Source organism: Natator depressus, chromosome 1 (assembly GCF_965152275.1).
Source record: "Natator depressus isolate rNatDep1 chromosome 1, rNatDep2.hap1, whole genome shotgun sequence".
In the NCBI taxonomy this organism is placed as follows: Eukaryota; Metazoa; Chordata; order Testudines; family Cheloniidae; genus Natator; species Natator depressus.
Genome location: NC_134234.1, coordinates 148628608 through 148643947, shown reverse-complemented (window position 1 = coordinate 148643947; position 15340 = coordinate 148628608). Strand labels below are relative to the sequence as shown.

At 41.3% G+C, this 15340-nt stretch overlaps 1 protein-coding gene across 1 annotated transcript in view; it reads left to right on the top strand.

Moving 5' to 3' along the window:
* Window positions 1-15340, top strand: part of CFAP47 (cilia and flagella associated protein 47) — a 635949-nt gene that overhangs the window by 477992 nt on the left and 142617 nt on the right. Inside the window, exon 54 of the mRNA XM_074968655.1 lies at window positions 7453-7564. Coding sequence (XP_074824756.1) covers window positions 7453-7564 — 112 coding nt within the window. The remainder of the gene's footprint in view (window positions 1-7452; window positions 7565-15340) is intronic.

The window sequence follows — 15340 nt, the reverse complement described above, 5'->3', positions numbered from 1 at the left end:
TACAAATCTAATACACACATCACTCCTAAACACTTGTCAATCTTATACTCCCATAATCCTACAATTTAAATCTAGTTAGCATACACTGACCTAGAGTATGACCTAGCATATGAGCTGACCATAACACTGAATAATGCAATGATAAATGGATAATAAAATGAACTAATTGGCTACAATACTATAGAATTCTGCAGGTTGTCTTAAACACTCTCTATGAAAAGGTACCATTCTCTATTAAGTTGTATAGGACTTTCCTTTCCTAATCATGGACCTTCCCCAGTGGGCCTATTTTATAAATTTTGAACACTGCCTACCACCTTCTCACCCTCCAGAGATGTGAAGTACTGAAGTTTCTTTCCTGCAGACTTTGCAGGTGTACATGAACTCTGCTTCTGTTCAGGAGGTGCATCTCCAGACGCTGTATGTAGTAGTGATCCTCTTGTCTTTTTCCTCCTATAAAATTTCACCTTACATTCCCACAACATAATTTGACTCTCAAAACATACTTGCAGCTTTTAGGGTCAGGTTTTCAAAAGCTTTCAGCATCCACAACTGGGGCCAAGTTTTCAAAAGTGCTCAGCAACTAGAAGCTCTCCAACAATGGGAGCTGCTAGATGTTGTACACTTTTTTGAAAACCTGGACTCATGTTTTGGTGTTATCTTTAGCTATGTCAGCTATGTGATCAGTGGCACTGAGAGACTTTTTTTACGGTGGGGGTGGTGAAAGCCAGTATTCCCCAATTACCTCGTACCCACCCTTACCCCTGTCCTTACCCCACCCCCCCCACCCCCTGAGTTGGGGCCAGGAGTCGGGCTGTAGCTCCGGGAGGGGCGGAGAGCATGGCAGGAGTAAGGGGGGACTGGCTTAGACCATAGCTGGGGTAGGTACGGAGCCCTGGGCACGGGGCTGGCTGCAGCCAGGACCCTGGGTGCCGGGACCAGGACTGGATCCCCGAGCGTGGGGCCAGTGGCAGCTGGGACCCCAGGTGTGGGGCTTGGATCGGAGCCCCGGGCGTGGGACATGCAGCCGATACTCAGTAACGGGGCCAGGAGCAGAGGCCCTGGACTGGCACCTGGGGCCAGTAGCCAGGCTGGGGCCAGTAGCAGAGCTGGGTGGCGCTCCCGCCGGGGGCTGACCCAAACCTCAGCCACGCCCCCCAAAACATTCCTCAGCAATCCCTTGGCGGGGGGCATGCCGCACAGATTGGGGTCCTCTGCTATAAAGCAAGTATATGCTTTTGGCAGCACCGGGCAACTTTTCACAATGAAACCTGGGGGTGCTGCAGCATCCCCCACTCCTAGTTTCCACACCTGTGTATATGATTAGTGATGTGTGTGTTGAAAGAGTTTATAATAACTTAAGGATAAAGTGACATTGTGTCTGTCTAAATTATTGGTAAATGGATAGATGAACTGAAAGGAAATATGTGTAAAATACCATAGCTGCTCCTTTCCATATCTTTTAATACATAAATGTTTTTAATGTTTTTGCATAATGTTTAAAAAGTAACTTTAAAAACCTTTCAGGTAAAAAACTGTGTATGACCTGCGACAGGTGGGATTAATATGACTGAGATAAAATTGCAAATGCTGTGCATCCTCGGGTTTCAGATCTAAAGCTTACCACCAGTTGTGATCAAATATAAATCTTCTCTCTTGGTATAGACTTGCACAATTAGGTAGATGATAAGGAGTTTATGCTCTTTCACATGAAGCATCTGGCATTGACAACTGTTTCACACAAGCCTACATGGACAATTGGTCTGCTCCACTATGGCAATTCCTACTTTAGTATGCATAATGAAAGTATGCATTGGAGAGGATTAGCGTTGTTAAATACAACACTTGCCCGTCAGAAATATTATTTGACATTCATTGACTTTCAAGATTCTACTTTCAAACAAAATTTTGTGTTACTTTACAAGTAAGTGTATGTGATTCTAGTCCCTTCACACTGATAGATGAACACATCTTCATATGACACCCGTGCATCATAGAAGAAAAACATAAGAGGAATGGTGAAGGAGCAGATTTTTTTTTAAATAAAGTAAAAGCAAACAAACAGTAGTAGACATTATATGTGAGAGGAACTCTAACAAAATGGATTAAAATAGCTTGCAGTACACTTCTCAACCCTCTTTCCTTGCTTTAACCTTTTTCTCTTTTTCATACTCCTGGCTTCATGCTGCCCCCTACTTTCTGTCCAGCAAAGGCCCTCCTCAGTTCTCTCCTCAAATTTACTTATTCCAGAAATCCTGTCCTATCTTCTCTTCATGAATAATCTGTCCATACTCTCCACTTCCTGAACTGCTATCCCATGTTTTGTCCCATACCCTGCAAAGCCATATTCATGGGAATAGCCACTTTAACCATAATAGAATTCCTTATATTAGTAAGGAGCCAGATGAGTAGCTTAAACTCTTAGCTGAATCAAGGCCTTTAAATTAGGCAGCATATCTGTTTGTAAAGTTCCATGTAAATTTAATAATAAAAGAACATATTTAGTTTTTTATGGATCTGTGTATGATAAATGATCTTCAACAGTAATTAAATTTTTAAAAAGTTTAAAATTATTTGTCATTGCCACTTTTTGGAGAAAGTGTTAAACCACATCCTCAGAGTTTGGGTGACATTTTGTACAACCTTGTATTAATCTTTGAGATAATTTAGGGCCTTATGAACAAAATGAGCAACTTGAACATGATTTATATATACATAAATGGGGGGAGGGATAGCTCAGTGGTTTGAGCATTGGCCTGCTAAACCTAGGGTTGTGAGCTCAATCCTTGAGGGGGACATTTAGGGATCTGGGGCAAAAATTGAGGATTGGTCCTGCTTTGAGCAGGGGGTTGGACAAGATGATCTCCTGAGGTCCCTTCCAACCCTGATATTCTATGATTCTATATACATGTAGTTAATACAATTTAATATGCCTAACATTCGCTTTAAGGGAATATTAATGTTATAACTTGTTTTAATATGATATTCTTAAAAGTAGCAAAAACTCTGTGACAGAGGAGCAGAACATGGAGATGCTTTAAAAGGAAATAAATAAAGAAGGACGTTCAAATAAACTCTAAACATTTCTAACAATTACTGTGAGATGTATTAACTACAGTTCACAAATGGTACATTAAAATTAGGGCTGTCAACTGCAGTTAACTCAAGCAATTAATGCAAAGCAAATTAATTAGATTAAAGTGATTAATTGCAGATTTAATCGCACTGTTAAACAGTAATAGAATACCAATTTAAATTTCTTATAAATATTTTGGGAAGTTTTTCTACATTTTCAAATATATTGATTTCAATGACAACACATAATACAAAGTGTACAGTGCCCACTTTATATTATTTTTATTACAAATATTTGCACTATAAAAAAGATAAAAGAAATAATATTTTTCAATTTACCTCATACAAGTACTGTAGTGCAGCGGTTCTCAAACTGTGGGTTGGGACCCCAAAATGGGTTGGGACCCCATTTTAATGGGGTCGCCAAGACTGGCATTAGACTTGCTGGGGCCCAGGGTCCAAGGCCAAGCCCCACTGCCTGGGGTAGAAGTCCAAGGGCTTTGGCTCTGGGTGACAGGGCTCAGGCTTCGGTTTCAGCTGTGAGCAGCGGGGCTCAGGTTCAGCCCTGGGCAGTGGGGTTCAGGTTACAGGCCTCCTACCTGGAGCTGAACCCTCAGGGTTTGGCTTTGGGGCCCCCCTGCCTGGTGCATGGAGGCTTGGGCTTCAGCTTCTGCCCCTCCCGCCCCCCGCACAGGGCAGCGGGGCTTGGATGGGCTCTCCCCTTCTGGGGTCATATGGTAATTTTTGTTGTCAGAAGGGGATCACAGCGCAATGACGTTTGAGAACCCCTGCTGTAGTGCAATCTCTTTAGAGAAAGAGCAACTTACAACTGTGGATTTTTTTTTCTCATAACTGCACTCAAAAACAAAGCACTCTAAAATTTTAGAGCCCACAAGTCCATTCAGTCCTAGTTCTTCAGCCAATTGCTAAGACAAATAAGTTTGTTTACATTAACAGGAGAAAATGCTGCCCGCTTCTTATTTACAGTGTCACCTGAAAGTGAGAACAGGCATTTGCATAGCACTGTTGTAGGTATATACGTGCCAGATATGCAAAGCATTCGTATGCCCCTTCATGCTTCAACTTGTAGATTTTTATCTTTTTTACAGTGCAAATATTTGTAATAAAAATAATATAAAGTGAGCACTGTACACTTGGTATTCTGTGCTATAATTGAAATCAAGCTATTTGAAAATGTAGAAAAACATCCAAAATATTTACAATAAATTTAAATTGGTTTTCTATTATTATTTAACAGTGTGAATAAAACTGCGATTAATCATGACTATATTTTTAAGTCCCTTGATTAATTGTGATTACTTTTTAAAATCATTTGACAGGCCTAATTAAAATGCATAATTTTTCTCATTGATCTACTAGGAAGGAATTCTTTTTTAGGCAGGAAAAAAGATACTATAATATTTTAAAAGATCCAGCATGCATAATAAATTATTTTATAATGGCTATAGAGGAAAAATGAGATAAATTTAAAATAATATTGGTCATTAAAAATAGATCAAAAGCTAAAGCAATTAACTGTTAAAATTTAATTATCTCCATTAGTTAAATGGACATAATATTTTTTTATTTTAAATAGCAATTATAAAATGCCTTTTTACATTGAGCCCCTTTACAAGTGCATACACACACATCTTGAAGCTGTTTATAAAACTGTCAGAGCACCTGTGCAAGTTACAACCATTAATGTGAAAGAATATTCCAGACACCCTTCATTTAATGAACTATTGTATTGTTTAAATGTAAATGAAAATCATGCATATTTTGTTTTGTCACTGAAATTTGAAGTAGTTTTATTTATAAAATAAAATACATTCTAATAAATGTTGTTGAAATATTTCAAATAGCAGTTGCCCTTATATTTTAAACTCAACACTATGAAGTTGTAAATGAAGCTGATTTATTATGAATTGATGTACCATGCTATTTTAAATATACACCTGCTTTGTAATATTTGCAAAGCGTATTTTGGTATACTGTACTGTATAATAGGAGTGCTCCCTTTGTCTGTCCCCCAAATAGTTTCTTTGTTACAAAAAGCAAAAAGTAGAGATCAGTGTTACATCCTTTTTGAAATTCTGCGGATAGTTTGGAAAATAACACTTTTTTTCTTTCGTAAAACTGTTGGTTGTTTGTGGGGTTTTTTTGTTTTCTTCTTCAAATTGGCTTCTTAGGAATGTTTTTGGTTGTCTCTCATAAAATTTTGTTCCCCTCATGAGTCTGTTCCTTATCAATATAATTAAATTGTATGATATATCTCCATTTTCATTTTGAGGAAATCAAAGAATGTGGGTCTTCTGTCTCATGGTAACACTACTCTATTGAAAAGCAGTAGTCTGAGGGAATATCTAAGTCTCCCATGTATTCTTGATTATCCCTGAGACTGAGAAATCCACTAGTAGAGTTCTTGGTAAGTGTTAGGCATGAGAGAACTGCTTCTCGACTGTTGGGGGTTTAGGCCCTAACAATGTAACCTGCTGTACCCAGGTAGAGTGCTAGACCTGTGTGGAACCCCACCGAAATCAACATATTATTAACATACAAGGGGGGGGGCATCTACAGCACTGAGAAAGATGCAGGATTGGGACCTCAGGTCACAATCCTAAAATTTGATTGAAATGTCTTTCCTTTTATGGACTGTTGCTTTTTACAAAAAAGTTGTGTAGTTTGGATGTGGTTAACTTGCTCTACCAAGGGAAAAATATATGGAGCAATCAGGCAGTTGACCTGTCATAGCTTTGGATAGATGCGTATCTCTGTATTGGAGATACCTGAATGAATGCAAAACCAAGGTGTGCATCACATTTTTCAAACTTTTCCTTAATTACTATTTCCACTGATCCACCTTGAATCTATTTTATATGTCCCTTGTCGTTATAACCAGCATGTGATTTATGGTCAACATTCCCATAAATGGGATTATTATATTATAGTAGTATGGGCAAAATAATAGGAATCTTAGAATAGCTAGTGATCTCTTCCTTTGAAAATAACATATCGTACAGAACACATCCTATCTCCATGTACTTGCTTATAAGAGCATAAGAAAAAAATGCAGATTGCAAGGTATAGTGCTGGCTGATTTAAAGCACACCACTCCCACAACCCCTGTAATACAAGTTTTGCTCTGACTGTCACTGTACTCATTAAAATCCATACTCTACATTTTAAATATAATTAGTCATTATATTGTAATGAGCAATGTCACTGTTGTGTAAAGTGAAATGGTTTCATAGATTCATAGATATTAAGGTCAGAAGGGACCATTGTGATCATCTAGTCTGACCTCCTGCATAATGCAGGCTACAGAATCTCACCCACCCACTCCTGCAATAAACCTCTACCTATGTCTGAGCTATTGAAGTCCTCAAATCATGGTTTAAAGACTTCAAGGTGCAGAGAATCCTCCAGCCAGTGACCCATACCCTGTGCTACAGAGGAAGGCGAAAAAACCCCAGGGCCTCTTCCAATCTGCTTTGGAGGAAAATTCCTTCCCGACCCCAAATATGGCGATCAGCTGAACCCTGAGCATGTAGGCAAGATTCACCAGCCAGATACCCAGGAAAGAATTCTCTGTAGTAACTCAGATCCCACCCCATCTAACATCCCATCACAGGCCATTGGGCCTATTTACCATGAATAGTTAAAATGGTCTTTCAGTTCATGTGGGAGCAGTGAGGGGAGTAAATAGGAGGGAGTGGGAGAACCTGCTTTTAAATGGGCAGGCATAGTACAGAAGTCTTGTTCGAATGTTCAAAGATACAAAGTGATCAAGAAGGATTACTGCTTAGTGGCAGTAAATCTAAAGCTATTGGAGATATCATTTAATTACTAGCTTATTTTGACCATTACTTGGAGGAAAAGGAAATGCAGGTATCCTCATTTATCATCTGATTATCATTAATTTCTATGCAGTTATTTTCTCTGAGGGCAGACACTGCAGTCTAGTTATGGACTATAAATGTGTGGTATAGTATAAATGTAATCATTTTACTTTCTGTTATCAAATCCTTCTGGTGGCTTTGAAAGTTGTGAAATAGCCACATGGCTAAAATGAGTGACACTAAAATTAGTCCTAGTCCTAGAGAGTGAGTTTATAAATCAAAGAGAATAGAGTGCAGAAGTAAAACTGAAGTGGTGGTCACTTAATGTAATCACAAGCAGGTATTGTAGGGCATAAAGTTAGTATATTTTATCACTATTCTTAATACTATTAAGTACTTGTTACTGCTATTGAACACTTTGAAACTTAATTCTTGTTTTTCAAGTCAGCAAAAGCCATAAAGGTTTAACATTAGGCAATAATGGAGCAAGTTTCGTAATTTATAATACCTTACTCAGATTTTATTTTTCTTTAAGATGGGTCCGTATGTATATCCCTGTGCTTAATCCTACGTATGAAACCCTAGAACTGGAAATTGTCAACAGCAATCCTGGAAATTTTTCAATAGAGACTGACCCAAGGAAACCTGTAAGTACTTAAAAAAACACCTGAAAAGATCCTTTTGCCTTCATGCAATAGGGACATAGTAGAGCTGTCCCTTCAAATTTTATTGATGAAACGAGTTAATTATGTAGTGCATTAAGAATATACAGCATTGTACAAGGGGTTAAATGTGCCATATAAATACATGCATCTGTCCTACAGAGGTTTACAGCCTAAAGGCAAGAGGAGACGTGAAACAATGCAATATGATCAGAAAATGAGCACAGGGTGGACATTTCTGGAGCACTTTGTGGAGTAGTTTTGTGAAGGAGCAGAGAGAGTGTGCTTGGCAAACATTGATTTGGGAAGGCATGAAGTCAGGTGGTGTGGGAGGCAAATGGAACAGTCAAGCAGTGGTGCTGGATCAGTTTGTATAGTGGGGGTACTGAGAGCCATTGAACCAAACTATAAACCCTGTATATGATGGAAACCACTTCAAGTCAGGGGGTGCTGCTGCACCTCCAGCACCCCTAGTTGCAGCACCTATGCAATCAAGACAGAAGCTTGAGAAGATCATGGGAGTTAGAATGGGGAAAGAAAATGATGAGAAGAGATGTAGGTTAGGGCAGATTTGTGCAGGGAGTTGAGACCTGGGAGTGAACTCAATGTGGAAAGAAAGAAGTTAGTGGAGGGGATCTGAGAAGAGCAGAGATGTGAGACTATCTTGGTAGCAGTGTATTGTATTGAATAGAGTAGAAAGAGAGGTGAGGCACAGGGAAGCCAGAGAGCAGGGAGTTACTGTAGTGGAGATAAAAGATTACCAAAGCATCAACCAAGATGCTAACAGCAGGGATGGAGAAAAAAGGATGCACTGTTAGAGATACTTTAGAGAAAGTAGTGACAAGAACTGGTAAGAGTTTGGATATGGGGAAGGGGAGAGGAAATTTTTTATAGCTAAACTGGAAGTGTCTAGTCTCAAAAATAAAAGGTAGCAATACAAATAGAAAAAAAAATACAGTGGAGAACTGGAGACCTAATTGAAAACCTAATGAGTTCTGAGAGCTTTAAAGTCTTGCTCCATCAGGCAGTTAGTGATGAGCTCAGGATTCATTGGAAAATTTAAAAGTTTGGTAAATCCATACATGATAGTATTCAGAGTGTTCCTCTCTGAACAGTAGCACAAATGTACACAGTATGCATGCGCAGATACATCAGAACAGACAGGTTTCCAGTGTGAACATAAAGAGATCATGTAAATACAGTGCCTCCAAAACCACCATCTGCCTGAAACCTGGTTTGGATGCCTGCTACATTTTCCCTGGGGTAAAGAGGTTGGTTGAAATGATGACCGGGGTTGCACTGAAATTTTAGAACAGTCATTCAGTCAAGGGATTTCGGGAAAACAGGGAAATCAGTCAGTCCTCAGAAGGAACAGAATTCGTCTTACCCCAGGCAGCAAGAGAGAAACCGTGGATCAGTTAATTCCACAAATTGATGTTCACCTGGAGAACGTTTTCTTCCCCAAAAAGTCTTTAGCCTGTTACTATTATATACATCCTCTTTCCTTTCCCATCACTGGAGTCATTTACCTGCGGCCCCACAATCTATAAGCTGGCCAACTTTTGTGTACTTTCAAGAACTGATTGATTGGTTTATGGATCTGCTGAGCACCTTCTGCTCCCATTGAAATGACTTGGCGCTACAGGTAGTCATCCTTCATGAAAATCAAGGCATTATTTTTAGAAATTTATGACTCCAAATAAACATTGTAGCTAACCCATAGTGTTTATTGTGTCTTGGGAGTTAGTGTTTGTGTAAGGGGCTAAGAATGAGTGGGTATTCTGAGGAAGGTGAGATTGTGAGTTTTATAGGGTACCTTGCATTAAATTTGTTTATCCAGCTTTTTGTTTTTAGTTTTCTTATCCCTCATTTAAACCATTCAGAGTTAACTATGCATCTGCTTTGTTTTCACCATCCAATTTTGTGTATTTTCTCATACTTTAGACTGCAAGTATAGTTTCCATTACTGTAATTGGATAATTCCTGGTTTCCCTGTTAAGTGTCATGAAAGAGCTAAAACCTTGCATTCAGAGTGTGAATTCTCTTCCGCCAAGTGAAGGCACCCTGTGTTCTTAAATCTAGTAGGAAACTTTTCCTCTAGGAGAATCCTACAAGATTTCAGTAGTCTATTATCTCTTGCCTATAGTCTGAGCACTGCTTCCCAGAAGATAATGTACATGCCCAGGGACAATGGGTGGAGTGCTTATGGTGGAAGCATTACATAAAGAATACATAAAACAATGAAATTCACAGTTAAGACTAAAATTCTAATATAAACATGATTCCCCTTATCATTCAACATTGCTATAAACAGTGTTAAATGATTCAAAGACCCTGAAATAGTGCTGTGGCCAAGAAATTCTCTGTGCAGCTCAGGAATGGGCCTTCAAAATCATTTAAAGCCAGTTTTGCACTTCTCTGATTCTGATGCCATTCTGGTCTCCAAAGTAAATTGGAGCAGCCTGATAGCTACCTTAATTTTATACTATCTTCCAGTAGTTGAGGATCAATTTGGCAGTAGAGCCTGGGCCACACCACCCATCCTCCCACTCAGAGGAGGGTGTAAGAGCTGCTGTGGCATTTCTGTCCCACCCTAGAATTTCCCATTCATCAGGGAATCTACAGGTGACCATTTAAAGTGGCTTTTGGGGCAGCGTGCATCATCAGAGTAGCACTAAGCTACCCTGATTTACAGGAAAACCAGACTTGAGAAATTAGGCTGAGAGTAAAAATTCAAACATAACTGTAACTTTTCTTGATGTTGCTGCCTACTGCCAAAAAAACCTTTAAAATTATTTTAATGTGGGTTTTGTTTTATTAATGTATTACAGTAAAAAAAACCCTTAGGATCAAAATACTGTAAATTCAAGTTTAAAAAAAATCAGCATTACTTCTTGACTTGCTCCGTATTTTAGGTATCATATTACTTCAAGCTGAGCAAATAAGATGAAGAGTTACAGACTAACACGGCCACCACTCTGTATCAGCAAAAACAATGAGAAATCCTTGTGGCACCTTAGAGACTAACAAATTTATTTGGGAATAAACTTTCGTGGGCTGAACCCACTTCATCAGATGCATGGAGTGGAAAATACAGTAGCAGGTATATTTATACATAGTACATGAAAAGATGGGTGTTGCCTTCCCAGATTGGGGGTCAGTGCTAACGAGACAATTCAATTAACAGTAGAATACCAAGGGAGGAAAAATCACTTCTGTAGTGGTAATGAGGGTGGCTCATTTCAGACAGTTGACAAGAAGGTGTGAGTAACAGTAGGGGGAAATTAGTATGGTAAAATTAGGTTTTGTAGTGACTCATCCACTCCCAGTTTTTCTTCAGGCCTAATTTGATGGTGTCCAGTCTGCAAATTAATTCCGGTTCTGCAGTTTCATGTTGGAGCCTGTTTTTTGCAGTTTTTTTTGTTGAAGAATTGCCACTTTTAAGTCTGATATTGAGTGGCCAGGGAGGTTGAAGTGTTCTCCTACTGGGTTTTGAATGCTGTAATTCCTGATGTCAGATTTATGTCCATTTATTCTTTTGTGTAGAGACTGTTCGGTTTGGCCAATTTACATGGCAGAGGGGCATTGCTGGCACATGATGGCATATATCACATTGGTAGATGTGCAGGTGAACAAGCCCCTGATGGTGTGGCTGATGTGGTTAGGTCCTATTATGGTGTCCCTTGAACAGATACGCAGACAGTTGGAACCGGGGTTTGTTGCAGGGTTTGATTCCTGGGTTAGCGTTTTTATTGTGATGTGTGTAGTTGCTGGTGAGTATTTGCCCCAGGTTGGGAGGCTGCCTGTAAGCGAGGACTGGCCTGTCTCCCAAGGTCTGTGAGAGTAAGGGATCGTCCTTCAGGATAGGTTGTAGATCCTTGATGCACTGGAGAGGTTTTAGTTGGGGGCTGTAGGTGACGGTTAGTGGCATTCTGTTACTTTCTTTGTTGGGCCTGTCTTGTAGTAGGTGACTTCTGGGTACTCTTCTGGCTCTGTCAATCTGTTTCTTAACTTCACCAGGTGGGTATTGTAGTTTAGTCACTTTATTATCTGGAGTATATTATCACTTCATCATAAAATAATAGCAGAACACAACCAGCTTCTGGTTAATCATTTCACAAATCAGTATTTGAACTTGTAGCCAAGTAGCATAATCTTGATTCATTATATTATTAGCTTGCTATATAGATAGATTTTGGAAGAACTCTGGAAGTTTCATATGTATTATGTTCAGATCATTAGCACAGAAATGGATTAGAATTAATTATCTTGACTTCTGATTCCAGCAGATTGCATGTGATCAGTCCAGGCAGTTTAAAAATATCCTTTGTGCTTGCAGCCTAATTCGTTACCTGGGGCTTAAGGGCAGGGGTGAAAGTAATTTAAAGGATTTACCAGTACTCCAGAGTCCTTGGGAGGGGGAGGGGCCTCAACTGGAAGAGATGTGGCCTCTACTGGAAGAGCCGGGACCTTTACATCCCCGGTCCCTTTAAATCAAGATTTAAAGGTCCCCAGGCTGGGACTGTGGTAGCAGCAGCTGGGAGCCCCAGACTCTTTAAATCACCCCGGAGCTACCAGCTGCAGAGTCAGCTGGGAGTCCCGGGGCTTGGGAGTGATTTAAAGGGCCCAGGGCTCCAACTGCGGCTACCGCAGCAGAGCCCCGGGCCCTTTAAATAACCATCGGAGCCCCGAGGGCTCCCGGCTCCCACTGCTGCCCTGGGCTCTGGTGGAGCTTTAAAGGGCCCGGGGCTCCGCTGCAGTAGCAGCAGCCGGGAGCCAGCCCTGGCCCTTTAAATCACCACCGGAGCCCCGCTGCCGCTACCGCAGGGCTCCAGCAGCAGGCTTGCATGGCGATTTAAAGGACTCTGGAGGGTAGGAACAGTGGGAGCCCCGGGTCCTTTAAATTGCCACCCGAGCCCCGGGGCTCCAGCAGCAGGGCTCAGGCGGCGATTTAAAGAGTCCGGGGCTCCGTTTGCCGCTACCGACCCGGGTCCTTTAAATCATCCCCAGAGCCCTGCTGCCGGAGCCCTGGGGAGGCGACGGTGGGGCTCCAGCGGCGATATAAAGGGCCAGGGGCGGTAATGGTGGCCGGAGTCCCAGACCCTTTCAGTAGCCGTCAGAGCCCCACCACTGCTACCCCAGGGCTCCGGCAGGCTCCGGGGACGATTTAAAGGACCCGAGGTGGTAGTGGCTACCGGAGCCCTGGACCCTAAATCGTCCCCGGAGCCCTGCTGCCGCTCCGGCACCTATTTAAAGGGCCCAGGTCGGTAGTTGCGACAGGAGCCCTGGGCCCTTTAAATCGCCATCTGAGCCCCCTCCCACTGCTTCCCCAGGGCTCTGGCAGCAGGGCTCTGGCGGCCGTTTAAAGGGCCCGGGGCACTGCCGGGAGCCCCAGGCCCTTTAAATTGCCACTTGGGGAAGCTGATCCGCCCCGGCACAGCTCACAGGCTCTTGCCGGTATGCCATACCAGGGCTTACCGGCTTACTTTCACCTCTGCTTAAGGGTCACCAGTAGCCCTAGTACATTGTTTAGGAAAGATCCATTCAAAATTAAGTTATATAACTTTAAGAGCATTCAGTCCCAAATACAGTATAAGCACTGAACTTTGAAGTGGATTTTGAGTTGCAATATCTACCTTTTTTTTTTCTTTCTTTCTTTTAAGTACAGTTTTAGAGCATTTGCTATAATCATCTTGCTGCTATTTTTTCACCTGGGGAATCTTCAGAGCCATGAATAATCCACTTTGTCCCATTTTCCCCTTTTGTACTCAACCTTCCTCACGGCAGCCCTCTCTTTAGCACAGATAGCTGAGACCCCCCCTCTAGAGTTTATAAATAATATAATTTTTCATGGCAAAGGGTGGTTGTTGGAAAGCAGTGTTAGATTTCCTCTTCTCCTTAGAGTATGGGCACATTGCAGGGAGAGTGATCACTTTAGATAAGCTATTACCAGCAGGAGAGTGGGGTGGGGGGAGGTATTTTTTCATGCTTTGTGTGTATATAAAAAGATCTTCTACACTTTCCACAGTATGCATCTGATGAAGTGAGCTGTAGCTCACGAAATCTTATGCTCAAATAAATTGGTTAGTCTCTAAGGTGCCACAAGTACTCCTTTTCTTATTGCCCCCTTAGAATTTCAAGTTCCACACATTGTACAAGGGAGCACATTGCACTGGCAGTAGACCACTGTTATGACCCCTTTGCCTGGTTTTATGAACTATAACCTGATACTTCAGGCAACAGTTTAGAATTATGCATCATGGCATGACAGTGGTCAGTACTGTCTATTTCTGGCCCAGCCTTAGACTTTCTGTGAAATCTTCAGCAAATTAATTAACCTAAATGTTCCTGTTTTTCTCTACCTTTAAAAAAGGGATAATAGTGCTTACCAGCCAACATGGCAGTTCTGAGGCTACATGATTTTGTAAAGTATTTTGAGATAGTCTCAGATGAAAGGCACTGTTAAATATAAAATATTATTTTTATTTAAACAACAACTCAGAGATGGTGTTGTCCAGTTAAGGATGAGCAAAGTTTGAACAAAACTACTGTAGTAATTTTAAAATTATAAATATTTACAGTCAGGAAGTTTAGATATTCTCTATAGCTTTATTGTTAAATCAGTTCAAATCTGGTCTGGCTGAGAATATTGGGCTGTCTCAACCTTTGGACCACCTTAATTTGGATCTCTCCAGTCATTGGATCATCTCATATGAACAAAATTGGAAGAAACATCTGTTCCTCACAGCTTTTTACAGCCTTAATGTCCCCTGCAGCACAGCTGTAGGAACTCGTGTAGTTCCCCACATAGACAACTGGTGCGTAAGAGGACAATTTTCTCTGTCGACAGAATTTAGCACTCATACTGAATGTTTTAGTATATTTTGGACTAATCAGGCTTATTTGCTAGTGCTGATAGTTTAGAGAAACAGATCTGCATAGTCATATTATGGACAGAGAAGGTAAACATTATAGAGGTAGAGACAGGCCTCTTTTAAAATACTCCCAGTATTCTTCCTTTGAGTGTTCTCTGTATATTCCCATGCATGGGATGCTCTGACCATTAGGAAGGGGGTGAGGGATAGCTCAGTGGTTTGAGCATTGGCCTGCTAAACCCAGGGTCGTGAGTTCAATCCTTGAGGGCGCCATTTTGGGATCTGGGGCAAAAATTGGGGATTGGTCCTGCTTTGAGCAGGGGGTTGGACTAGATGACCTCCTGAGGTCCCTTCCAACCCTGATATTCCATGATTCTATGATTACAGCCTGAATGGTAAAATATACTAGTGGCTGTTGGAGCATCCATTTGCCTCCCTTACCCTCTCCACCCTGCCAAACTCCAGACGTAGGGCAGGGGTTTAAAAGTAGCTTGGTGCTCCACTGCCTTAGTTACTTCAGTCAGGACCTGCTGGACAGTTACACTGTTGCTGTATGAGCCTTTTGGATCAGTAGTAGATAGCTTGTATCAGTTACATAAGTACATAGGGTTACATAGCTTCATTTAGAGACAGTTAAAGGGATGACATGATGGACCAGAAGACTAAGTGCCTGGATTCTCATGTCCAGTGATATTCCCAGCATCAGATGCACATGCTAGATGCTTGGCATGTTTGAGGGAAGGGCATTCTCCCTCTAACTGACCGATCTGCTCAGTGTTTGCAACAAGGGGAAAAACAGTGAGACAAAACAGCTCCAGGCAATTTTATTTCAGGATGCCCTGACAGCGGCGGTCCATTCTCAGAGACCAGCTTTGTCAATGCCCCC